The sequence below is a fragment of the Cetorhinus maximus genome, chromosome 23 (assembly GCF_964194155.1).
Source record: "Cetorhinus maximus chromosome 23, sCetMax3.hap1.1, whole genome shotgun sequence".
NCBI classification, from domain to species: domain Eukaryota; kingdom Metazoa; phylum Chordata; class Chondrichthyes; order Lamniformes; family Cetorhinidae; genus Cetorhinus; species Cetorhinus maximus.
In genome coordinates this window covers 16761564-16789368 of record NC_135901.1, presented here as the reverse complement: position 1 = coordinate 16789368, position 27805 = coordinate 16761564, and the positions used below count along the sequence as shown (strand labels likewise).

At 45.3% G+C, this 27805-nt stretch overlaps 3 protein-coding genes across 3 annotated transcripts in view; 1 reads left to right on the top strand and 2 right to left on the bottom strand.

Moving 5' to 3' along the window:
• LOC144697850 (uncharacterized) overlaps positions 1 to 27805 on the top strand; it is a 100750-nt gene that overhangs the window by 41802 nt on the left and 31143 nt on the right. The gene's annotated exons all lie outside the window — the stretch shown is intronic.
• The window catches only part of LOC144696999 (uncharacterized), a 608705-nt gene that overhangs the window by 567905 nt on the left and 12995 nt on the right, over positions 1 to 27805 (bottom strand). The window lies entirely within an intron of this gene.
• On the bottom strand, positions 5204 to 27488 carry LOC144698400 (uncharacterized). The gene is made up of 3 exons (XM_078570346.1): positions 26680 to 27488; positions 12980 to 13932; positions 5204 to 5968 (listed from the first exon to the last, which is right to left on the bottom strand). Exons 1-3 carry the CDS (start codon positions 27172 to 27174, stop codon positions 5395 to 5397), a joined length of 2022 nt encoding a protein of 673 aa, XP_078426472.1. The 5' UTR covers positions 27175 to 27488; the 3' UTR covers positions 5204 to 5394.

Genomic DNA, 27805 nt, shown 5'->3' with positions numbered 1-27805 from the left:
AAATTTCTCCTCATCTCAGTCCTAAATGGTCTACCCCATATCCTCAGACTGTGACCCCTGGTTCTGGACTCCCCCACCATCATCTCACCTTCTGGATCCTTTGCCAATTACCTTAGAGGGATTCACTTTCTGTTAAACAGCCTGCCACTTCCTTTCACCCACTTTCCCTAAAGAGCATAAATCTAATCAAAAGTCCAGCAAAATCAAATATTTTTACTGATAAAATTTATTAATGTCACAGAACATGGTTTAAAAAAAACAGAAAATTACTTGAGGATTAAAGACAACCAGAGTAAAAGGATGTGCACAATGTTCTCGATCCAAATAGTTTCTTTTTGGCTCCTCTGTACCCTGTCCTCATGACTCCCCACTTTGGACACAGGAGCACTGAACCCCGGGGAGGTCACATCACCATCTCTCCCTCCCTGATTGGCTGGAGACCCATTTCCCAGTCAGTCCTCCAGCACCTTGCTGTCTCTCTCTATTAGTGCGGCGTCAGTGGCAGTTTCCCAACTGGGCCACAAGCCCTGTTATTCTCAGCTACATTGAGCCTTCAGCTCCACCGCCTGGCTGTCATTCACATGCGCAATAGAGAGACAGAAAGGCGTAGGAACTCAAATGGGAACTCGAAACTTTGGCTCTAAACCAACACTAACATTTGTCAGTCCTGTATGTGTTTTTTATACTAGGGTTTTTATTATTAGATTTAGGTGCTGGAGGCAAAGGGTGGGGGCTTTTAAAGGGTAACTTTCCCTTTCTAAATTTGTATTGTCTATCGTGTCAGCAGTGGCTCAGTGGATCTCACTCTTACTTCTGAGTCAGAAGGTTGTTGGTTCCAGTCCCAATCCAGGGGCCCAAGAACAAAAATCAAAATCGACATTCCTGGTGCCAGCACAGAGAGTGCTGCACTGTCAGAGCTGCTGTCCTTCAGACGAGTAATACACCAAGGCCCTGTCTGCCCTCTCAGGTGGGCGTAGAAGAACCCACAGCCACTATTTCGAAGAAGAGCAGGAGAGTTATCTCCAGCAGGGACTGGGAGAGAAATCCTGGGCCCTGGTGCTTTTCCTGTTTCCAGGCTCTCAGGCTTCTCCGTGCAACAGAACCTTTAAGGGGCCAGAGAATGAAGACTGAATGGCTCACAGTTGTATCTGTTTGGTCATCAGCAAGTCTGAAGACTCTGCTGATTGCTGCTTCTCACCACAATATATTTTCAATATCTGCAACGCAACATAACTTTATCACGATATTTCTAACCTCAAAAAACTCAGAAAAAAACAGCAACATGAAGCGGGATAACAGGTAACTGGACAAAAGGACAATATTGAAGTATATGGAAAAGACTCTTGTGAATCATGTGCAGTAAAACAGGTTACTGATTCACACTGAGCTCAATCTGCACTCCTGTCCTGGTGATCTCATCCCACAAATCCTGCTCACAGTAAACTTTCACCAGCAACAAAATAAACAGAACTCCAGCCAGGATTCCACCCTCTGTTCGCACGATAATTATAGATGACAAAGGCCATCGAGTCCTGTTCATCTCACCTGTCTCCATACACACATATGTATTAGGAGCAGGAGTAGGTCATTCGCCCCCATGAGCCTGCTCTGCCATTAGATAACATTCTCTACATTTCACCAATGGCTACAACTCAAAAGTGCTGAATTGGCTGGAAAGTGATTTGGGGCATTGTGAAAGGTGCTGTATAAATGTAGGTTTTGTCTTTCTTTCATTATACCTGCATGCAGTGGACAGAGTGACAGTAGCAATGGTGAAAGTGGAGGCCCAATGCTGATTATTTAAAGATAATTAATCACCGAGCAATCAAGTGATGTTAGCAAAGTGGCTACAAAGGAATCACTACATTTACAAAAACAATTCAAATCTGTACCTAATCTATCCCCAAAACCCTTCTAGCTCCCCTGAACATCCCTCCAACCATCCCCCCTACTCCACCAAACTTCCCCGACCTCCCTCCAAATTTCCCCCAACCCCTTCCAAACTTCCCCAAATCCCTCCGACTTCCCTCCAAACCTTGACATACCCCTCAACCCCCTCCAAACTTTCCCCAGCCCCCTCCAAATTCCCCCAACCTCCCGCTAAATTCTCCCCAACCTCCCCTCCAAACTTACCCCCAACAGCCCATCCAAAGTTCCCCCAACCCTCTGAACTTTCCCCAACCCCCTAACTTCCCCACAACCCCTCTCAAAACCTACCCCCAACCACCCCTCCAACCTACCCCCACATCCCCCAAACCCACTCCCACATCCCCCAACCCCTCTAAACATGCCCCCAACCCGCGCCCCCACCTTCCCCCCACCCCCTACCTACAACAGCATCCAATTGGTTGTAAAATTACAGGGATTTGACTGACTATTTCTCAAGCAGGAAAACCCTCAGTTTCTGCTGCTGTTGCTTATCACCTTCAGACAGCTTTGTTGTTTCCTGGCGGGTTTTTCAAAAAAATTGGAATTGCAAAGCTGCCTGAAGGTCAGAGGCAGCAGCAGCGACTCGTGAAATTGACCTGACACTGACAGACTGACTTAGAAAATATCAGAACGCTCAGCCTGACAGATCTGTTTTTTAAGCTGGTCTGTCAGGTCTGTAGCTCTAGCTGCTCAGTGAGGACGATGCAAAACTGTTTGAAACAACGAGCCCGGCCCACACCTACTCACCTCCCCCACCCACAACATCCCAGGTCCTGCTGTTTGGTACTGTCTGAACCCCACTCTCCCGGGCCTTGATTCCTGGTGTCTTGGGCCAATATTTATCCTTCAATCAACATAACCACAAACATATCATTTGGGTCATTATCACATTTCTGTTTGTGGGATCTTGCTGTGTGCAAATTGGCTGCTGAGTTTCCTACATTACACCAGTGACTACATTTCAAAAGTGGCTGTAAAACGCTTTGAAACATCCTGTGGTTGTGAAAGGCGCTATAGAAATGCAAATCCTTGTTTAATTGTCAGCAAATTTGGATACATTACACTCAGTCCCTCATCTCGATCATTCATGAGGATTGAGACCTCATTTTGTGTATGAACCTCCTGGTTGACACCTTTCCGAATGCTTTTTGAAAATCCAAATACACCACACGCAAGATGAGGAATTATTTGTTTTAAAAACACAGCGAGTTGTTACGATTTGGAATCCACTGCCTCAAAACTGACTGGAAGTAAATTCAACTGTATCGTTCAAAAGGGAACTGGACAGATTCTTGAAAGAAAAAAAAAATTGCAGGGCAATGGGATTAATTGGAAAACTCTTTCAAAGAGCCTCCAATTGCCTCCTACTGTGCTCTATAAGCCTCATGTGCATTTAAAGGATCTTCAGTTGTGGGTGACATATTAAAGCAATCAGTGCCTCCTATTCTCTGTATGTTTAGTTTAACACTTCAATCTTCCCTTCACATTCTCTGAAGTGGCAGATGGAGTTTAATACAGGGAAAGTTGAGGTGATGTAATTTGGCAGAAGGGACAGGTAGAGGCAACACAGGCGTAATGGCACAGTTCCAAAGAGTGAGCAGGGACAGAGGGACCTGGGGGTTCATGTGCAGAGATCTTTGAAGGTGGCAGGACACAGTGAGAGAGGAATTAGCAAAGCATGGGGGATCTTGAGCTTCAGAAATAGAGAGCTTGGGTTGGATCTTCGGTACCGAGGTGGATAGCGTGGATCTGGAAATTTCCCAATTGCCGGACCTGCCTCGGTCTAAAGGTTCCCAAATGTTGTGATCTTCACTCGGGGGCAGGGGGAGGGGGGGGGGGGGGGGGGGGGGTGGTGCTTTGAGGTGGCGGTTATGGATGGAGTTGGTTGCTGTGCCACCGGAATCGGAGCTTAGGCGGTTAACAGGATGCCCGAGCACTGAGGTGAGCTGGTTAAAAGGCCTGCCTCCATTCTCTGGGCTTGATCCCAGTTGCATTGTTAACTTTTGGAATCTCTGGTCCTCACCAGTGGCACCCACATGCCAAGAGAATGTTTTAAAAATAAATTAATAGACATGATTATTTGGAATAATTGCCCACCCACCAGGGGCAGCAACCCAACACAATTCCTCCTCACTAATTGCAAGTGAGCCAATTGCAAGCCCCCTCCTGACCCCAAGGCCCTTATACACTCCATGCCAGCTCATGCCAACTCTTGCCATGGCACGGACTCCCCATAGCCCCTTTTACCCTACATCCCAACTCACATTATTCACCATGGGCAGACCCCAGGAGCCAGGTTGAGATTAAATAAAATAAAGTTCTAAAAATCTAAAATTAAACAAAACTCCCATTCTTGAAACCTTATTCAAAACTTTTGTTTAATCTCATATAAAAACCAACATACTTCTGTCCATACCACTTCAAAGGCAGCTAAACCCTTAATGGTCTCTTTAAGTTGTCAAAGTGTGGACTCAGAACAGCTGCTGAGATGACTGTAGGTTTTGGAAGTCAGCCAAGCATTCATAAATAGCCCTTAGGGAAATGCCAGCAATTACTGAAACTGCTGGGACTGATGCTACATTGTATAGCCAATTATTTTTTTCACTTACACTGACAGCTGCAGACGAAGTCAGGAGAGCAGGGGATTTAAAAAAGACTTTCGATCATGACAGTTAAACAGACCCTATCCACCCAACAAGAGTCTTTAAGTCTACTCCATAAAGTCATGACTTTCACACTATGAGTTAACTCCCTTGCAGAAGGCAAAATGGTGCCTGTTTGAACTCAGTGCTGAGTTCAGATGGCTCTGCTGAGTTCAGGTTCAACTTGGGTGTGAATCAAGCACTGCCCCTGTCCCCTACTGGCAAAAATTGGATCTGTGAAAACTGGGAGTGGGACTTCCGCATCCGGGTCCCACCCACAATTTTTGAAGGTAGGTGAGTCTTTCTGACTCTGAAAATCCAGGTCATTGAGTAAAAAAGCAGGGAAGTGACATTGGACCATCATAAAGCTCTGATACTCTAAAGCCAAAATGGACATGTCCAGGCATTGCAACATTTTTGAATCCAACTAAATGCTGAGGTCACGAGCTTTCTGGTGAATTCTCCAAGGCAACAACTTGACCAATCGCAACTGACTTGCCAACTAATCAGCACCCTTTTCTCACGCAGTATAAATAGTTGCTCCCTTTGAAATTTGGTGTTCTTGTGTTTGTCCTGATAAGTGCAATATGAAAACTTCGAGAGCATGTCTCTTTTTGCAGCAATAAATGACCTTCATCAGCTTCTGTGGAACATTTCAGTGGAAATGTGCACTCCCAGACCACTGGAAACAAAGTTGTAAGACTGGCCAGTACAGCAGAAAGAAACCCTTTGACCTTCCCACTTCACCAACTGTCAGAATGAACATGGTTCAGTCTTGAATGTGATTGACAGCAGCAATCACAGCAGAATCCAACCCCTGTAATCACTGGTGAACTCGCTGGTGTCTCAGCAGGTGAGATGACCGAGTGAATCGTTTCCCACACATGGAGCAGGTGAACGGCCTCTCCCCAGTGTGAACACCCTGGTGTCGCAGTAGGGTGGATGAATCACTGAATCCCTTCCCACACTCACAGCAGATGAAAGGCCTCTCCCCAGTGTGAACTCGCTGGTGTGTGAGCAGGTTGGTTAACTGAGTGAAACCCTTCCCACACATGGAGCAGATGAATGGCCTCTCCCCAGTGTGAACTCGCCGGTGCTTCCGCAAGATGGATGGATCAGCAAATCCCTTCCCACACTCAGAGCAGGTGAATGGCCTCTCCCCAGTGTGAGCTCGCTGGTGTCGCAGAAGGTTGCATAATCGGCTGAATTGCTTCCCACATACAGAGCAGTTGAATAATTTGTCCCCAGTATGAACTCGCTGGTGTATCAGCAGGCTGGATGAATCACTGAAACCTTTCCCACATTTGGAGCAGGTGAACGGTCTCTCCCCCGTGTGAACTCGCTGGTGTGTCCGCAGATTGGAAGAGTTAGTGAATCCCTTCCCACAATCAGAGCAGGTGAACGGCCTCTCCCCGGTGTGAAGTCGCTGGTGTATCTGCAGGTGGGATAACTGAGTGAATCCCTTTCCACAATCAGAGCAGGTGAACGGCCTCTCCCCAGTGTGAATGCGGCGATGAGATTCCAGCGCAGATGGGGACCGGAATCCCTTCCCACATTCCCCACATTTGCATGGTTTCTCCATGGTTCGGGTGTCCTTGCATTCCTTGAGGTAAGATGTTTAACTGAAGCCTCATCCACAAACAGTACACGTGTTCGGTCTCTCCCGGCTGTGAATGGTGCAATGTTTCTTCAGTCTGTGCATCTGGTTAAAGTTTTCTCCAAAGTCAGTGCATTGGAACTCTCTCACGTGTGTGTGTACGCGAGCTTCTTGGTGATTTTCCAGACACAGTGACTTTTAAAATCTGTTGAAGCAGACAGAACAAACATTTCTCTTTCTAGTTCAAAGACTGATGATATTGAGCTCCCATAAATCAAGTCAGGTCTGGATGTAATGTTTGGTTTGCGATTTCTGTCTTTACATCCTCCATTTCTAATATCCTGTAAATGGAGTTAGTTTCTCAAAGTCATCACTGTCAGTACAGGATAGAAATTCAGAACACACAAGTCTACTTTCTATGGAACATTCTTTCCTCTTTCATTCCCCAAAGACTGTCAATCTCGATCCCACATATTCTCCATCCAATCTCAATCTGCTGACCTAACAGATCCATGCCCATCGCTTCCTGTCCAGGACACAGAGACCTGAAAATGTTCAGGCAGGCTGCTGGACATGGAACTCACTGTGTGGTGGAAGTGGAGATGGTCAATGATATGAAAATGAAACTGGGTGTGCACTTGAAGGAAATAAACTTGCAGGGGAACGGGGATATAGAAGGGAAATAGGACTGACTGGGTTACTCTACAGAGAATCAGCTTGGATTTGAATTACTGAATGGACTCCTTCTGTGCCATAATGACTGACTCTAAATATATAACATAGCACAGTGCTATGTTACAAGACTAGAAATAATAATAAATTAACTTTATGACAGAATCATAAATAACATATCTAATATATATCATATAAAAACACCAGGCATATCTCTGTCCTATATTACTTTACTGTCCCCTTAAATGTCAGCCATCTCCTGGGGAATCCACCACTTTAATTGTGAACATGAGGAAAGAGGCCATCCTTTTAGCCAGACAAATAAATGTGTCAAGCCGAGGGAGCAAAGGATGCCTGGATGAGTGCAGTTCCAACAAAACTCAAGAAGCTTGACACCATCCAGGAAAAAGCAGCCCTCTTGATTGGCACCCCATCCACAAACCTTCACTCCCTCCACCACCGACGAACAGTAGCAGCAGTGAGTACCATCTATAAGATGCACTGCAGGAATCCACCGAGGCTCCTTCGATAGCATTTTCCAAACCCACGACTACTACCATCTAGAAGGACAAGGGCAGCAGTTGGATGGGAACACCGCCACCTGGAAGTTCCCCTCCAAATCACTCACCTTCCTGACTTGGAAATATATCCCGTTCCTTCACTGTCACTGGGTCAACATCCCTTCCTTACATCACTGTGGCTGTACCTACACCACATGGACTGCAGCGGTTCAAGAAGGCAGCTCACCACCACCTTCTCAAGGGCAACTAGGGATGGGCAGTAAATGCTGCCCCAGCCAGTGAAGCCCACATCCCGTGAATGAATAAAAGAACCAATGTCCAGCCTGATACAAACCGGTTCTTCATTGATCTGGGAGCTGCGGCCCCGCTCGGTGCAAACGGGGGAGGGAGAACCGGTCAGTTTATTTCCGGGGTTTGCGGTTTACACATGTTTCCGGAGCCTCTCCGTCCACTCGCCGGATCCATCGCTCCCTCCGCCCCGGCGTCCCCCACCTTTATCCATTGTGGACCCGTCTGCCCATCGCCATTACCCGCACTGCGCATGCTTCAGTCACTGCCCGCCCCCGCCCCTCATTCATTTCGATTGGTTGGAGGACCAGCCACTCCTGTAGGTTCCTCCAGTTCCCCCTCCCTTTCCCTATTGGTCCGGAGCTGCCGTCAATCACCCGGGCATTGTGACGATTTCAAACGCTGAGAGCGGCCACAGACTCAGCCGGACTTGCTGATTCTTGGCGGCATTTTCTGTTTGGGAATTAGAGCTAGAGATGGATGGTCAGTTCCCCTCTGTCCGGGGGGGATTCACACTCATTTCCCCAGTGCCGTGATTATCACGTTTACTTTATATGAGAAAGTCCCCGGTTCAATCCTGGCTGAAAACTTTGTGTTTAACATTGTTACTGATGAGGCATTAACAGTGAGTTTAGTTTCATGTCGAACAGGGTGACAGTTACTGTTGTCTCATTCCAGAAAAAACTGATCCACTCTGACCCAAAAACAAAATACTGTAATACTCTAGGTGGAAATCTGACCTAGAACTACGGGGTCACTGTTTAAAAATAAGGGGTGGCCCATTTAAGACAGAGATGAGTTTTTTTTCTCGCAGAGGGTCATGAGTCTTTGCAACTCTCTTCCTCAAAAGGCAGTGGGGAGTCTTCGAATCTTTTTAAGGCAGAGCTGGATAGGTTCTTGATAAGCAAGGGGGGGGGGCGAAAGGTTATCGGGTGTAGACGGGAATGAGGTTACAATCAGATGAGCCATGATCTCATTGAATGGCAGAGCAGGCTCGAGGGGCCGAGTGGCCTATTCCTGCTCCTAATTTGTATGTTCGCACAACCACAAAACAAACTATTGGACAACCTCAGCAGGTCAAACAACATCTATGGAGAAGGAAACAGAGTGAATGCTTCATGTCGGTAACCTTTTATCCAAACTTGAAAAAAATTAAAGATCTCACAGTTTACCAGCAAGTGCAAAGTCAGCAAAAAGAGAGGGCGAGGACGGTGGAGTCGAAGGTTTTTTTAATGATGGGAGACAACAGTGGATTTAAAGGTGAGAGGGACAGTACCAAAAGAGAGAGAGAACCGTTAAGGATGTCGTCTAAAATTTGGAAGTTGGATGGTCAGCAGTTTAGTGAGAATAGTGTCAAGGAAGCAGAAGGCACGTCTCAGAGGCAAGATGAGCTCTGAGTGAGATAGAAGATAGGAGAGAAACTGGAGAAAGATGCAAGTTAGGGAAACAGGCAGGTGTTTGTGTGGCCGTAGAAGTGACTCCAGGATGGTATGTTGCCTCCCTGGTGCCAGGGTCAAGGATGTCACAGAGCGGCTGCAGGACATTCTTTTGGGGGAGGGTGATCAGCCAGAGGTCGTGGTCCACATTGGTACCAATGACTTAGGGAGGAAGGGGGATTTAGTCCTGCAATCAGAATTTAGGGAGCTAAGTAGAAAATTAACAAGCAGGGCCTCAGCTGTAGTAACCTCCGGATTACTCCCAGAGCCATGTGCTAGTGATTACAGAAGTAGGAGGGTAAGGCAGATGAATGCATGGCTGGAAAAGTGGTGCCGGAGGGAGGGCTTTAGATTCCTGGGACAGGCTCTGGGAGAGTTGGCACCTGTAGAAGCCAGATGGGTTGCACCTGAACAGAGCCGGGACTGAGCTCCTTGCAGGGCATTTTGCTAGTGCTGTTGGGAGGGCTTCAAACTAGCTCAGCAGGAGTGTAGGAATCAAGAGAAAATATTAGAGAGGAATACCAGGGTGCACAAAATACTGGGAGGGACAGAGAGTACTAGTTTAGAAAAGAGTAAGTTAATAGGTAAAGTCGGGGCAAGGGAGAAAGTAACAAAAGCCAAATCAGGGTTATTATGCATGCATGTGAATGCACAGAGAATAGTAAATAAGATTGGGGAGTTACAGGTGCAGACTGCCATGTGGAAATGTGATGTTGTGGCAATAACAGACCTGGCTCAAGGAAGGGCAGAACTGGGTGTTAAATATTCCCGAGTACAAGGTGTTCAGAAGAGACAGGAAAGGAAGGAAAGGATGAGGGGTGGTGGTATTGGTTAAGGAGACCATTGCAGTGCTGGAGAAAGAGGATGTCCCAGGGGGTTCAAGGACAGAATCAATTTGGCTAAGGTTAAGGAGCAAAAAGGGTGCAATTACATTGCTTGGTGTAGCCTATAGACCGCCAACTAGTGGGAAGGATGTAGAGGAACAAATCTCATGGAAATTACAGAGAAATGCAGGCATTATAGAGTAGTTATAATGGGGGACTTTAATTACCCGAATATAGATAGGGACACTGGTAGTGTAAAGGGCGGAGAGGGACAAAGGTTCCTAAATTGTGTTCAGGAGAATTTTCTCCAGAAGTATGTGTCTAATCCACTGTTGGACCTGGTTCTTGGAAATTAGGTTGGCCAAGTAGATCAAGTGTCAGTGGGGGAACATTTAGGAGACAGTGATTATTGTATTGCATGTTTTAGGATGATGATGAGAAAAGCACGATAGGCAATCCAGAGTAAGAATAATTAACTGGACAAGAGCCGACTTCAATGGAGCAAGAATGGAGCTGGGCCAGGTAGACTGGAACAAAAGATTGGCAGGAAAAACTGTAGCTGAACAATGGGCTACCTTTAAAAAATGAATTGGGTCGGGCACAGTCAAGTATTTAGATATTCACCTGAGTTGCCATAGCCTCCAGGGCTATGGGTCAAGTGCTGGAAAATGGGATTAGTGTAGTTAGATCTTTGTTGACCAGCTCAGACACGATGGGCTGAATGGCCTCCTTCTGTGCTGTAAACGTCCATGAATCTATATACCATCTAAAGGGAAAGGTGGGGCTGACAAATCCAGAGCTCTCTGGATGAAAAAGGAGATTGAAATTAAGATAAAAAGAAAAAGTGCACTTATGACAGGTGACAGGTAGAAAATACAATTGAGAACCAAGTCGAATGCAAAAGGTTCAGAGGGGAGGTGAAAAAGCACATGAGAGAAGCGAAGAGGGATTATGAGAAGAGACTGGCAGCCAACATAAAGGGGAATCCCAAAGTCTTCTACAGGCATATAAATAGTAAAAGGTTGGTAAAAAGAGGAGTATGGCTGATTGGGGACTGAAAAGGGAATTTACGCATGGACAAAGGGGTCATGGCTGAGGTATTAAATGAATACTTTGCATCCGTCTTTACCAAGGAGGTAGATGCTACCCAGGCCATGGTGACAGACTCTGAAGGGTTCAAAGTTGATAAGGAGGAAGTGTTGAATAGACTATCGGTACTTAAACTTGACAAGGTACTGGGACCAAATGAGATGCATCCAAGGATATTGAAAGAAGTGAGAGTAGAAATTTCATGGGCACTGGCCATAGTCTTTCAGTCTTCCTTAAACTCAGGGGTGGTGCTAGAGAACTGAAAAATTGTAAACATTATGCCCTTGTTCAAAAAAAGGTTCCAAGGATAAGCCCAGCAATTACAGACCAGTCAGTTTAACTTCAGTAGTGGGCAAGATTCTAGAAACAATTATTCGGGATAGAATTAATAGTCACATAGGAAAATATGTGTTGATAAGGGAGAATCAACATGGATTACTAAAGTTTAACTAACTTGCTGGAGTTTCTCGAAGAGGTAACAGAAAAGGTGAATGAGGGTAATGCAGTTGATGTGGTGTATATGGACTATCAAAACGCATTTGACACAGTGTCACACAACAGACTTGTGAGAAAAGTTATTGCTCATGGAATAAAAGGGACAGTAGCAATGTGGATACAAAATTGGTTGAAAACTGGGAAGCAGAGAGTAATGGTCAATGGATATTTTTCAGGCTGTAGGAAGGTTTGTAGTGGGGTTCCCCAGGGGCTGGTATTGGGACCCTTGCTTTTCCTGATATATATTAACGATCTAGACCTTGGTGTGCAGGGAACAATTTCAAAGTTTGCAGACGATATGCAAGTTGGGAGTGTTGTGGACTGCGAGGAGGACGGTGTGGAACTTCAAGAGGACAGACAAGTTGGTGGAGTGGGCAGATAGATGGCAGATGAAGTTCAATGCGGAGAAATTTGAGGTGATGCATTTTGGTAGGAAGAACATGGGGATATAGGAGCAGAAAGACCTGGGTGTATATGTGCATAGATCATTGAAGGTGGCAGGACAGGTGGAGAGAGCAATTAGTAAAGCTTATAGTGCCCTGGGCTTTATTAATAGGGACATAGAGTACAAGGGCAGGCAGGTTATGCTGGATTTATATAAGACACTCACCAGACCTCAGTTGGAATATTGTGTTCAGTTCTGGGCACCATATTATAGGAAGGATGTGAAGATATTGGAGAGAGTGCAGAAGGAGTTTACAAGAATAATCCCAGGGATGAGAAACTTCAGCAACGGGGATAAATTGGAGAGGTTAAGGCTGTTCTCCTTGGAGAGAAGAAGGCTAAGAGAAGATTTGATAGAGATGTTCAAAATCATGAAGGGTCTGGACAGGGTAGATGGGGAGAAGCTGTTCCCACTCGTAAAAAGATCAAGAAAGAGAGGGCACAGATTTAAAGTGATTTATAAAAGAAGCAAGTGGGACAGGAGAAAAATCTTTTTCACACAACGAGTGGTTCGGGTCTGGAATGCTCTGTCTGGAAGTGCGGTGGAGCCAGGTTCAAGTGAGGCATTCAAGAAGGCATTAGATGGTTATTTGGATCAAAACAATGTGTAAGGGTACAGGGAAAAGGCAGGGCAATGGCACTAGGCCATGATGCTCATTTGCAGAGCTGGTGCAGACACGGTAGGCCGGATGGCCTCCTTTTGTGCTGTTAAAATTCTGTGATTCTGTGAACATCAGCAAAAACAGACCCCAAAGAACATGGCCCAGTCCTGGATGTGACCAGCTGTAAAATCCAATCACGGTAATTACTTGTGAACTCGCTGGTGTCTCAGAAGAGCGGAAGACTGAGTGAATCCCTTCCCACAGTCTGTGCAGCTGAACGGTCTCTCCCCAGTGTGAATTCGCTGGTGTACAGTGAGTTGAGATGATCGCTTAAATCCAGTCCCACATTGAGAGCACCTGAATGGTCTCTCGTCAGCGTGAACACGTTGATGGGACATCAGTTCCTGGGAACCTTTATAACACTTCCCACGTCTGAGCATTTAAACGGTCGCTCCACAGTGTGAACTCGCTGGTGTCTGAGCAGATTGGATGACTGAGTGAATCCCTTCCCACACTCCGTGCAGGTGAATGGCCTCTCCCCAGTGTGAATTCGCTGGTGTACAGTGAGGTCAGATGATTGATTGAATCCAGTCCCGCAGAGAGAGCACCTGAATGGTCTTTCATCCGTGTGAACACGTTGATGAGACAACAGTTCCTTGGAGCTTTTATAACACTTCCCACAGACTGGGCATTTAAAAGGTCTCTCGTCAGTGTGAACTCGCTGGTGCCTCAGTAATGTGGATGAGCGAGCAAATCCTGTCCCACACTTGGAGCAAATGAATGGTCTCTCCCCAGTGTGAACTCGCTGGTGTGTCAGCAGGTCTGATGAACAAGTGAACCCCTTCCCACACTCAGAGCAGGTGAATGGCCTCTCTCCAGTGTGAACGCGCTGGTGTTGCAGCAGGTCAGATGAATGATTGAATCCCTTCCCACACTCGGAGCAGGTGAATGGTCTCTCCCCAGTGTGAATTTGCTGGTGTATCAGCAAGTTGGATGATCGAGTGAATCCCTTCCCGCACTTGGAGCAGATGAACGGCCTCTCTCCAGTGTGAACTCGTTGGTGTATACTGAGGTCAGATGATCGCCTGAAACGCATCCCACAGTGAGAGCACCTGAATGGTCTCTCATCAGTGTGAACACATTGATGTATCAGCAGGTGGGAGGACTGAGTGAATCCCTTCCCACACTCGGAGCAGGTGAATGGCCTCTCCCCAGTGTGACTGCGCCAATGAGTTTTCAGGTCAGACGGGTAATTAAATCCTTTCCCACAGTCCCCACATTTCCACGGCTTCTCCCTGTTGTGTCTGCATTTATGTTCTGATAGGTCAGATAATTGGCTGAAGCCTCGACCACACACAGAACACGTGTGCGGTTTCTCTCCACTGTGAACAGTGCTTTCTCCTTCCATGTTCAAAATCCGGTGACATTCACATTATGATAAATTGGGCTGCAAATCCTCCCCTTCTAATATCCTGTGAAATCGATGTAAAACAGAAAAAAGGGAGTGAGAGAGAACCCGCAGAAACACAAAGGCAGGTTGTGAAATGGAGCTGAATGAATCTGGTAGTTTGTGGGGCCGGCACCAGGGAAAAGTGACCATGAGAACTGCTGGATTGTCGTTAAAAACCCAACTGGTTCACTAATGTCCTTCAGGGAATTATTATTATTTATTATTTTTATTTAAATGGAGAGAAACTTCAGAATGCTTCAGTGCAGAGGGGTCTGGGTGTCCTCGTGCATAAATCGCTGAAAGCTAGTATGCAGATACAGCAGGTAATAAGGAAGGCAAATGGAACTTTGGCATTTATTGCTAAGGGAATAGAGTATAAAAATAGGGAAGTATTGCTGCAACTGTACAAGGCATTGGTGAGACCGCACCTGGAGCACTGTGCACAGTTCTGGTCCCCTTACTTGAGGAAGGATGTAGTTGCATTGGAGGCGGTTCAGAGGAAGTTCACTAGATTGATTCCAGAAATGCGGGGCTTGTCTTATGAGGAGAGATTGAGCAGTTTAGGCCTATACTTGCTAGAGTTTAGAAGGATGAGAGGAGATCTAATTGAGGTATATAAGATGCTAAAGGGGAGAGACAAAGTAGACGTGGAGCGGATGTTTCCTCTTCTGGGGCATTCTAGAACAAGAGGCCATAGTTTTAAGCTAAGGGGTGGTAGATTTAAATCAGAGATGAGGAGGAATTACTTTTCTCAAAGTCGTGAATCTGTGGAATTCACTATCTCAGAGTGCAGTGGATGCCGGGACGCTGAATAAATTTAAGGAGGACATAGACAGATTTTTAATTAGTAACGGGTTGAATGGTTATGGGGAGAGGGCGGGAGTTGAGGCCGAAATGAGATCAGCCATGATCGTATTGAATGGCGGGGCAGGCTCGAGGGACTGAATAACCTACTCCTGCTCCTAGTTCTTATTAATGGAACCTTCCACCCAGACTGGGCCTATGCAAGACTCTGGTCTCTATGGAAGGAGAGAGAGAGAGAGAAGTAGGAGAGGCAGCAGTTGAAGGAGAGGGATTTTATATACCTACTACTCGACCATAACTTTGACAAATCTCCTGAACCACTAGCCTCCAGCACCTAGGACCAGGGTAGCCGGTGTATGTGAACACCAACTCTCCAAGTTCGCCTTGAAGTCACACACTCTCCTGACTGGTCTGACATCCAGTAATGAATGAACAGAAAATTCTTTCATATAAATACTGGGAAGACTGAAAGTGTTGTCTTCAGTCCCTACTACAAACTCCATTCCCTAACAACTGACTTCATCTCTCTCCCTGGCAACTGTCTGAGGCTGAACCAGACTGTTCAAAACTTTAGTGTAATACTTCACCCCAAGATGAGCTCTTTTTTAAAATCATTCGTTCATGAGCATCGCTAGCTAGACCAGCATTTATTGCCCATCCCTAAGTTAAGAGTCAACCACATTGCTGTGGGTCTGGAGTCACATGTCGGCCAGACCAGTACAAGGACGGCAGAATTCCATCCCTAGAGGACAGTAGTAAACCAGATGGGTTTTTACTACAAAAAAAAACCCATCTGGTTCACTAATGTCCTTTAGGGAAGGAAATCTGCTGTCCTTACCTGGTCTGGCCTACGTGTGACTCCAGACCTACAGCAATGTGACTGGCTCTTAATTGCCCTCTAAACAAGGGCAATCAGGGATGGGCAATAAATGCTGGCCTAGCCAGCAACCCCACATTCCATGAATAAGTAATGAAAAAAGCTTACAACCACACATCCTCATCATCACCCAGACGGCCTGTTTCCACCTCAGTAACTTCGCCCAACTCTGCCCTAGTCTCAGCTCACCTGTTGCTGAAACTCTCATCCATTCCTTTGTTACCTCTAGACTTAACTATCCTAAGGCACTCCGTGCCAGCCTCCCACATTCAACCTCTCTGTAATCTTGAGGCTATCCAAAACTCTGCTGCCCTTGTGTTTACTCACACCAAGTTTTCCTCGCCCATCACTCCTGTGCCCGCTGACCGACAAAGGTTCTTGGCTAAGAAGAATCTAAATTTTTAATTTCTCATCCTTATTTTCAAATTCCTCCTTGGCCCCTCCCTGTCTCTGTAACCTCCATCAGTCTCATGATCCTCTGAGATATCTGTGCTCATCTAATTCCAACCTCCTGAGCATTCCTATTTTAACTGTTCCACCTTTGGTGGCTGTGCCTTCAGTTGCCTAGGCCGTAAGCTCTGGAATTTCCTCCCTAAACTTCTCTGCCTCTCTACCTCAATTTCCCCCTTTAAGATACTCCTTAAAGCCTACCTCTTTGACAAAGCTTCTGGTCACCTGCCCAAATATCTCCTTATGTGGCTCAGTGTCAAATGTTGCTTTGTAATATTTCTGGGAAATGCCTTGGAACATTTTGTTACATTAAAGTTGCAATATAAATACAAATTGTTGTTATTGATTTGGACATATATCGTTGTTTCTTCTTCATCACTGGTGAATAACCTGTAACTCCTTATCTAACATCATTGTGGGAGCACCTTCACCACACGGACTGCAGCAGTTCAAGAAGGTCAAACATCATCTTCTCCACAGGTAACTGGGGATGGGAAATATCTGCTGCTGGTCTTGTTAGTGACGCCCAAATCCCCAGAATAAATTTTATAAGTATGCATTTGTAGAGTAGATTAAAAGCATCTACAGAAATATTTTTTCCTAAAACAATGATCTTTTACATTTCATGGCCAGTGTCTGCTCATCAACCTCATCTTCCCCAAAACCTACCTCCCTTTGACAACTTCACGTTGGAAATTGCTGGGTCCTTGTGGTTAAACCCAGCAGCTTCTCCTCCATCTCCACTCCAGCTCAAACTGATACAGCAAAGGCTTTGAAAATAAAATTGGATAAGTACCTGAAGAGAAAAAGCTGGGCTATGAGGAAAGGGCAGGGAGTGGGACTAGCTGATCTGCAGTTGCACACAGCCAGCACAGGAATGACAGGATAAATGGCCTCCTGTATTGTAATCATTCTATGGCTGCATGAAAAAGACTAACACTGGAGGCCAGGGACCAACCTCTCCAATCAACACCCACCCAAATACAAATCCGTTCTTAATTGGTTCATCTCTGTTCCCAGACTCGGTTCTGTGAGAAATGCCTGCAATAAAACCAAACCAAAATACTGCAGCTGCTGGAAATCTGAAATAAAAAGAGCAAGTGCTAGAAATACTCAGCAGGTCAGGCAGTAACTGTGGAAAGAGAAAGAGTTAACATTTCAGGGTGTACAGAATGAATTATGGGGAATACAAATGAAGCAGAATTTGACAGTCAATATAAGCTCAGAAGTGGGAGAGAAATGATCTCTAGTGCAGGAAAAATAATTCCTGGCCATGGGAAGATAAAGCTGGTAAATCAACAGTGAATAGCTGGGGGGATGGGCAGCAGTGGAAGCCTCATTTAGACACAGTTGGTGAAAATAACAGTAAAATACTAAACATGGTTAAAATACACCCATCATTAGAGGCAGATGGAGCCATACAACGGTAGAGAGGTGATTGTGAAGGGTAGGGGTGAAGCAGAGCAATGGATGGACATGGATTCAGATCCACAGTAAAGGAGCCACACCAGCCTCAGAGACATGGGACCAGAGCGCAGCAGTAAAAGCTCTAAATTGTCGATGAATGTTCAATAATACTCACCCCTGAAACAATTTCACTGTTTTCAAATTTAAAATCTCCTGCTGGAGCCTGCAGCTGGAAAGATATCAGAAGCATTGGAGTCAGAGAAAAATCTCACAGACTTCAAATCTTCTAGCTCTCTGTAAAAGGAGATTACAAAAGTCATAAGTGTCAGATGCAGGTACAAATTCAGAAGAGACAAACATTTCTCTTGATTTGAGTTTGCTGTGTGTAAATCCTCCCCTCCTAACCCCTGTAAAAGGGGTTCCAGACTCCATCACTGTCAGTCCAGGATAGAAATTCACAATATTCTCTCCTCCTGCTGCCTGGTCCAAGATAACTTAAGCAAGGACATATTTGCATTGGAAGCAGTTCAGAGAAGGTTTGCTAGGCTGATTCCTGGAATGAGAGGCTTTGCCTCATGAGGAAAGGTTGAGCAAGGTGGGTCTGTATTCATTGGAGTTTCGAAGAATGAGAGGTGATTTTATTGAAACCTGTAATATCCTGAGGGCACTTAACAGGGTGGATCCTGAGAGGGCTTTTTCCCCTCATGGGAGAATATGGAACAAAGAGGCACAATTTAAAAATAAAGGTTTTCAATAATTTTGACTGAGATGCGGAAGACTGAAGTGAGGAGAAATTTCTTCTCTCAGGCATCCATTAGTTTGTGGAACTCTCTTCCCCAGCAAGGAGTGGAGGTCTGGTTATTGAATAGATGCAAAGTTGAGTATTGCTAAAAAAAAAAGGGACATGTTGAAGTTTTTCATCTTGCACTGAACAGGACAGCTGGCAAGAATACCAATATAAGGGGAAAACAACTATATATACTGCATGCAAAGCGAGTGCTGATTGGTTGGCAAGTAGGCTTTGATTGGTAGAGGCATTGCCATGGAGAATGCACCAGTGATAGTGACTGACAGTTAACTGCCAAGCATTGCAAACAGACCATACCCAACCAGCCTGTGTTTGCAAAGCTCAAAACAGTGTCCAATATTAGATGTGATTCCGTGATTGGACAACATTTGCTAAATAATCGTCAGTGTGCTAAAAATTACATTGACAACCAATTTAAGATTCTTAGTTGGGCTTGCAGTGTGGTGCATTTGCATGTACTGGAAGCTACATATATTATAGGGCTCTGTTCTTTGCAGACAGAAAAAACATATACACACATTGCGCCTGTTTCAGCTAAACAAAATAAGTGACAGCCATTTGCTGACTCATTCCTCAGGACAATGCCTTGACCAATCAGGGTCAAACTGGTTCAAATTTCAAACAATGCTTTGCAGTTAACTGTCAGTCACCATCACTAGTGCATTTTGCATAGCAACGCCTCTACCAATCAGAGTCCACTTGCCAACCAATCAGCATTCTCTTTATATACAGTATATATGGTTGTTTTTCCTTACATTGGTATTCTTGCGAAGTGCCCCCATGAGTACAAGACGAAAAGCTTCCACGTCTCTTTTTTCAGCAACACTCAAGTTCTTTACTACCAAAAGACTAATTGAGACCGAGTTAGACAAATTTTTCATTTAAGCATCAAAATAAGGGGCGGGCAGTGCAGTTAAGACCACAATCAGATCAGCCATGATCTCATTGAATGGTGCATCATGCTCAATGGGCCGACAGGCCAGCTCCTGCTCCGAGTTCTGATGTTCTTATTCTGATGTTGTTAGGATGGCAGCGCGTGCGCCCAGCAGCACATTGCCCTTCAAATGATGGCGGTAATTAACCCGGGACATTCGCCATCTCCTGTGTGCAGCGCGAGAATAAAATCAATGAGCCAATGATTTTCTCTCCTGGTCACAGGTGCCCTGAAGCCCCGCCCATGCTCTGTTTCGTCACCAAGATGGCCACTGAACCAATATGGCGACCATCAAACTGGGCCTATTTCCGGGAAAAAGCCCCAGAGATGAAAACGCGGGATTTGCAGAGTCCTATTCCCGATTTGCGGCCTACGTCAAGTGTTTATGATGCCGCCGCTCCCTCTCGACGCCGACTCCCGGCTACATTCCTCACTCCGCCCCATCGAATCTCACCCGCTGAAAAAAATCCAGGACACTGATCAAAGTGACACTGCGCATGCTCCAGATACAGTCCAGCACTGCGCCTGCGTACTGGGCTACTGGAGTGTAAATAGGGCACATTCACAACCGTAGGGAATGTTGGGTAACAGTAGCGCCATTGAATCCCCAGAGGGGAAAGAAAATAATTGAGATCAATAAATAAAAAGACACCCATGGATCCTCGTGAATAGATGCTCTTCCATATTCAAATTGCTCAAAGTGATTTAAACTGCTTCTCTCTTGTAGGAATGCACTGAGTTTTTAAAGCTTTTGCCACTTGTTCCCATGTCTCTCTTCTGCCCTGAAGGTGCTGATTCTCGCTACGTTCAATCCCATAGTCTCTGGTTCCTCTTTCCATCACGGGATGAGGAATATTCACTGTTCTAAAAGAACAGATGAAAATCACTTAGCCCATCATGCTTGTGCTGGCTCTTTGGAAGATCTATCCAATTAATTCCACAGCCCTGCTGGCACTGTCAGAACAATGTATATCCGCTGCAGTGATGCAGGAGGTGAATGGAAAAGCTTTTTCAGTTGGGTGCTTCTCAGGCACATTCACCTGCGTGGAAAGATCACTGGCCCAGTGTCCTGAGCCAATATCAAGCGTTCACTGGTTAGTTAAGCCCATAGAGTACCTGGTAGAGTTTATTACAATAATTCTGCACACCCCACATATCACAGTGACATTATTAATAAAGCCCAAGTTAAGGGAGTATCCCGAGTGGGATGGAGTAGATGAATTATTGAGTTACAAAGCAAAGGCATTAAAAGATTGCAGCCTCACAACTACCAGTTGCCTGTGATGTTGCAGTATGAGGTGAGAGTGACTGCCCTTGACATCAAGGCCGCATTTGACTGAGTGCGGCATCAAGGAGCACTCGGAATATTGGAGTCAATGGGAATCGGGGGAAAACTCTCCACTGTATTCACAAAGGGAGGAGACAAAAAAAAGGCCAGTTAGCTTAACCTCCCTCACTGGGATAATGTTAGAGTATATTATAAAGGATGTAATAGTAGAGCATTTAAAAATGCATAATATAATCAAGCAGAGTCAGAAAGGCGTCATGAAGGGGAAATCATGCCTGACAAATTTATTACAATTCTTTGAGGAGGTAACAAGCACGATAGATAAAGGGGAACCAGTGGATGTAATATATTTGGATTTCCAAAAGGTGTTTGATAAGGCACCAGACATAAGGCCACTTATTAAGATAAGAGGCCATCGTGTTGGAGGTAGTATTTTAGCATGGATAGAGGATTGGCTAACTAATAGAAGACAGAGAGTTGGGATAAGGGCCGCATTTTCAGGATGGCGACCTGTAACTAGTAGAGTGACACATGGATCATAAGAACATAAGAAATAGGAGCAGGAATAGGCCATTCAATAAGATCATGGCTGATCTGCTCCAGGCCCCAACTCCTCTTTCACGCCAGCTCCACATAGCCCTCAACTCCCCGGTATTTCAAAAATCTATCTCCCTCCTCTTTAAATACTTTCAGTGATCTACCCTCTACAACTTTCTGGGGTAGAGAATTCCAGACATTCATTACCCTCTGAAAGAAGACATTCCTACGCATCTCGGTTTTAAAGACCCCTTATTCTGTAACTAAGTCCCCTAGTTCGAGATTCCCCCTCTAGTGGAAACATCTTCTCAACATCTACCCTGTCAAGCCCCCTCAGAATTTTTTATGTTTCAATAAGATCACCCCTCATTCTTCTAAACTCTAATAAATAAAGGTCTAACCTGTTTGGCTGTTCTTGATAAGTCAACCCCTTCATGTCAGGCATCAACTGAGTGAATCTTTCTGAACTGCCTCCAATGCCAGTATATCCTTTCTTAAATACGGGGACCAAAACTGTACACAGTACTCCAGGTGCAGCCTCACCAACACCCTGTACAGTTGAAACAAGACTTCCCTATTCTTAAACTCCAACCCCCTAGCAATACAGGCCAAAATTCAATTTGCCTTCATAATCGCTTGCTGAACCTGCATGCTAACTTTTTATGTTTCATGCACAAGAACACCCAAATCTTGCTGTGCTGCACTTTTTTGGAGTCTGTCTCCATTTAAATAATAGTTTGCCTTTTGATTCTCGCTACCAAAGTGCATAACCTCACATTTTCCTACATTAAACTCTATCTGCCAAGCTTTTGCCTACTCACTCAGCCTATCTATATCCCCTTGAAGATTCCTCATGTTCTCATCATAACGTGCCCTCCCAGCTAATTTTGTATCTTCAGCAAGTTTGGATACATTACACTCTGCCCCCTCCACCGAGTCATTAATATAGATCATAAATAATTGAGGCCCTCGGACTGATCCTTGTGGCACTCCACTAGTTACATCTTTCCAACCTGAAAAAAGACCCATTAATCATGACTCCCTGTCTTTTGTGTGATAACCAATCCTCAATCAATTCCCCCAAATATCGTGAGCTCCCATCATGAGCAATAATCTTTTACGTGACACCTTGCTGAATGCCTTCCGGAAATCTAAATACACTAAAGTTACCCTTTATCAACTCCACTTATTACATCGTCAAAGAACTCTAGAAAATTTGTCAAACATGATTTTCCTGTCACAAAACCATGTTGACTCTGTTTGATTGCGTTCAGCTTTTCTAAATGTCCTGCTATTTCTTCTTTAATAATGGAATCTACCTTTTTCCCAGCTACAGATGTTAGGTTGACTGGCGTATAGCCTATAGTCCCTCCCTTCTTGAACAGGGGCATCAGGTTAGACGTTTTCCAATCCGCTGGGACCCTCCCAGAATCCAGTGAGTTCTGGAATATTTCGACCAATGCCTCCACTATCTCTGCAGCCACTTCCGTTCAGTGCTGGGGTCACAATTTTTTACAATATATATTAATGACGTAGATGTGGGAAGTGAATGTACTATCGCCAACTTTGCAAATGACAGAAAAATAGGTGGGAAGGCAAGTGGTGAGGATGACACAAAGGATCCACAGAGGGATATAGACAGGTTAAGTGAGTGGGAAAAAAAAACTTGGTACGTGAAATCTAATGTGGAAAGTGTGAGATTATGCATTTTGGCAGGAAGAATAGAGGAGCTGAATGTTATTTAGATGGAGAAAGACTGCAGAAAGCTACAGCACACAGGGATTTGGGAGTGCTCATGCATGAGTCCCACAAAGCTAACATATCAGTTCATCAGGTAAGAGGGAAGGCAAATTGAATGTTGTCCTTTATTTCAAAAGGAATGGAGAGTAAAAATAGGGAAGGCTTGCTAAAACTATACAAGGCATGAGTTAGACCACACCTAGAATATTGTGAACAGTTTGTCCCCTTATCTCAGGAAAAATATACTGGCATTGGAGGCAGTCCAGAGAAGGTTCACGAGGTTGATCCCGGGTATGGAGGGATTTTCTCATGAGGAGAGGTTGAGTAGGTTGGGCCTGTACTCATTGGGGTTTAGAAGAATGAGAGATGACCTTATTGGAACGTATAAGATTTTTAGAGGGCTTAACAGAGTAGATACTGAGAGGTTGTTTCCCCTTGTAGGGGAGGCTAGGACCAGAGGGCATAATCTCAGAGCAAGGAGTCACCCATTTAAGACAGAGATGAGGAGGAATTATCTTCTATACGAGGATAGTGAATCTGTGGAATTCTTTACCGCAGAGAGCTGTAGAGGCTGGATAATTAAGTATATTCAAGGCTGTGATAGACACATTTTTATCAGTAAGGGAATCAAGGGTAATGGGGAAAAGGCAGGAAAGTAGAGTTGAGGATTGTCAGATCAGCCATGATCTCACTGAATGGCGGAGCAGACTCGGTGGGCTGAACAGCCTAGTTTTTCTCCTACGTCTTATGGTCTTATGGTTGGAGTCATACCTTGCACAAAGGAAGATGGTTTTGGTGGTTGGAGGTCAATCAACTCAGCTCCAGGACTTCACTGCGGGAATTCCTAAGGGTAGTGTCCTCGGCCCAACTATTTTCAGCTGCTTCGTCAATGACCTTCCTTCCATCATAAGGTCAGAATTGGGGATATTTCTGATGATTGCACAATGTTCAGCACCATTTGCAACTCCTCAGACACTGAAGCAATACATGTCCAAATGCAGCAAGACCTGGACAATATCCAGGCTTGGGCTGACAAGTGGCAAGTAAAATTCGCACCATAAAAGTGCCAGGCAATGACCATCTCCAACAAGAGTGAACCCAACCATCGCTCCTTGATGTTCAATGGAATTACCATCACTGAATCTCCCTCTATCAACATACTGTGGGTTACCATTGGCCAGTAACTGAACTGGACTAGCCATATAACTACTGTGGCTACAAGAGCAGGTCAGCAGCTAGGAACTCTGTGATAAATAACTCACTTCCTGACTCCCCAAAACCTGTCCAGCATCTACAAGGCACAAATCAGGAGTGTGATGGAATATTCCCCACTTGCCTGGATGAGTGCAGCTCCCACAACACTCAAGAAGATTGACACCATCCAGGACAAGGCAGCCTGCTTGATTGGCATCCCATCCACAAACATTCACTCCCTCCACCATCGACTCACAGTGGCAGCAGTGTGTACCATCTACAAGATGCACTGCAGGAATTCACCAAGGCTCCTTCGACAGCACCTTCCAAACCCACGACAACTACCATCTAGAAGGACAAGGGCAGCAGATAGATGGGAACACCTCCCCCTAGAAGTTCCCCTCCACGTCACAGACTTGGAAATATATCACCGTTCCTTCACTATCACTGCGTCAAAATCCTGGAACACCCTAAGAACACTGTGAGTGTACCTACACCACATGGACTGCAGTGGTTTAAGAAGGCAGCTCACCACCACCTTCTCAAGGGCCACTAGGGATTGGCAAAAATGCTGACCCAGCCAGCGAAGCCCACATCCCATGAATGAATAAAAAAAATACAAGGACCGTATCAGACTCCTGCTGTGTCTTCACTTCCCCATGACAGCCATTGTATCCTATTAAACACCCACCACAATATTTAGCCCAGAAAGCTGAGGTTATTATGGTCACAGCCCTTCAAGGCGTTACTGAGAGAACCACCAACTATTCTGAAAGCTCCTTTATTTGTAACTCCCTCAGTGTAAACTTACTTCTCCGGCAACAAAAACACAGCCTCTCCACAGCAGAAAGGAAAACTCTCACCCACCATTTCAAACTCCGAATGATTTGAGATATTGCTGGTAAGTGACCAGGACAAGTTGCTATTTGTAAGGTGAAGGTGCATCAGCAGCAGGGGTTAGTGAAGAGGGTGATGGTAATAACCAGACTGACCGACTCAGTAGGAAAGCTGCTCCAGAGGGGATTCCTTGTGATCCACCCAAAATACAATCATTGTGATTATGGCCAAAAAGGCCAGGCACCATAGGAAAGACTTTCCCTCATCACTCACAGCCAGTAAGGTCTCCCCCCATTATACATGATACGAACATATGAATTAGGGGTAGGCCACTCGGGCCTGCTCAGCCATTCAATAAGATGATTGGCGATCTGATCGTGGCCTCAACATTCCTATTACAAGAATGGCTCTAATTTGAATTGGGTCACACCTTAATGTCTTAGAAAATAATTAATTTTGTTTATGGATCAAATTGGGGCACGTTTCTCTTTCCTTGAGTTCTCAATGCACCAGGACGTCCATCACCACCTGAACCTGTGTCTCATCTGTGTCCAAATTAATCCAGACCTGTGAAATGAAAGGTCCCAATGGACATGTCCCATCTGAATGATGTTCCCTGGAAAACATTGCAGTTACATATACAGGCCTATTACACACAGTAAAAGGAAGGGACCGGTATATATCCTGGTAGTTATAGATATGTTTACATGGTGGATTGAAGCTTTCCCTGTCTGTATAAATGATGCAGTCACCTACAGCTAAAACTTTGTGGGAACAGATCTTTACCAGATGGAGTTTTCTGAAAAGGATAGAGAGTGATAATGGTTCTCATTTCACAGCAGAGGCAATACAGCAGCTGTGTCATCTTGTGGGTGTGGAACAACATTTCCGCATCCCCTACCACCCAGACTCTAGTGGGATGGTCAAGATGTTTAATCACTCTGGAGAAACGACACTGAAAAAGCTGTCATGAACGGAGCTGATGATCTGATCAAGCCCAATGGCTGGGTCACTGCCTCACCTGGTGTCTTAATGACCATTCACTCCACTCCTGTTCACTCCCCGGTCACAGCTCATTGGCCAATCCAGATCGTGCGTCCCACCGGGTCCCACACCCCATGGCTACTCAACAGACTCAGGACCAGTTTCTCCAGAACCTCCAACAAACCTCAGCATTCTCCCTGCTACAGTTAGTGGAGAAGATGGTGCTGCCCATCTCAACACCTCCAGGGAGAAACACCCCACCCGTTACATTAACTGTTCGATGGGAGATGAAGTCACGTTAAAAACATTGTTAAACGGGTGGGGGGCTACTTGGGAAGGTCCATATGACGTTCTACATAAATTGGGAGAAACAAGTCTTAGATTGAGTATTCAGTAACGAGAGAAGGAAACACAATATCTGTGTTACCATGGAGATCAGTGTAAACTGTACAAAATGGAAAGGTCAGATAACTAAACGGAGAATAAACGCTGTGTTTGATTTTATCCAACAGGAACGACGTGTGGATGGTCATCGTGCTCCTGGACTGTGTCCAGGTTGAAGTTCTGTTCCGGCCGTATGATCCTCCCCCAGATTGTCCTTTCTGAGCTCCAGCCAGGTGATGTTAAACACTCAGGTGGGAAAAACAAAAATCTACAACAATGAGTTTAACACAGCTGATTTATTTGATATATAACCAGGATATTAAACTTCAGTGCAATTATTATTGGCAGAAAGGAACACCAACTCTCAGAATGAACATGGTTCAGTCCTGGATGTGATTAACTGCAGCAATAACAGCAGAATCCAACCCCTGCAGTCACTAGTGAACTCGCTGGTGCCTCACCAGATGGGATGACTGAGTGAACCCTTTCCCACACTCAGAGCAGGTAAACAACCTCTCCCCAGTGTGAACTCGCTGGTGTCTCAGCAGATGGGATGAATGGATGAATGCTTTCCCACAGTCGGAGCAGGAGAATTGTCTCTCCCCAGTGTGAACTCTCTGGTGGGCCAGCAGGTGGGCTGACTGACTGAATCCCTTCCCACAGGCAGAACAGGTGAACAGCCTCTCCCCAATGTGAACTCGCTGGTGTATCCGAAGGTCGGATGAATTAATGAATCCCTTCCCACACATGGAGCAGGTGAATGGCCTCTCCTCAGTGTGAGTGACTTGGTGCCTTAGAAGGTCGGATGACTGAGCGAATCCCTTTGGGCACATGGAACAGGGGAACGGTCTCCCCGCAGTGTGAGTGTGTCGATGAGTTTCCAGCCGGGATGAGTATTTGAATCCCTTCCCACAGTCCCCACATTTCCATGGTTTCCCCATGGTGCGGGCGTCCTTGTGTCTCTCCAGGTTAGGTGATCAATTAAAGCCTTGTCCACAAACAGTACATGTGTACAGTTTCTCCTCACTGTGAATGGTATGATGCTTTTTCAGGCTGTGTAACTGGTCAAAGCTCTTTCCACAGTCAGTGCACTGGAACACTTTCACTCGAGTGTGTGGGTGTCTTTTCCAGTCACGCTGATGCTTGAAATTTTTTCCTCAGACAGAACAGACAAACATTTCTGCTTCTACGTTCAAGGGCCAATGATATTCAGGTCCTGATGAATTGAGTGGCTCTGACAAATCTTGATAATTGGTTTTAGTTTCTCTTTGACACTCCATGCCTGTAAAAAGAGAAAATATAGAATAGAAAGAGGCCATTGGACCAACTAGTGTGTGCTGGTGTTTACACACCACACGCTTCCCCTTCCATTCCATCTAACTCAGCTCAGTCTTTCAGTTCATCTTTCTATTCCTTTTTCTCTCATGTACTCATCTAGTTTCCTTTTGAAATCATCTCAGCTTTTTGCCATAACCACTTCCTGTGGTCGTGAGTTCCACTTTCTAACCACTCTGAGTAAACATATTTCTCCTTATTTCCCTCCTGGATTTATCAGTAACTATCTTGTATTTC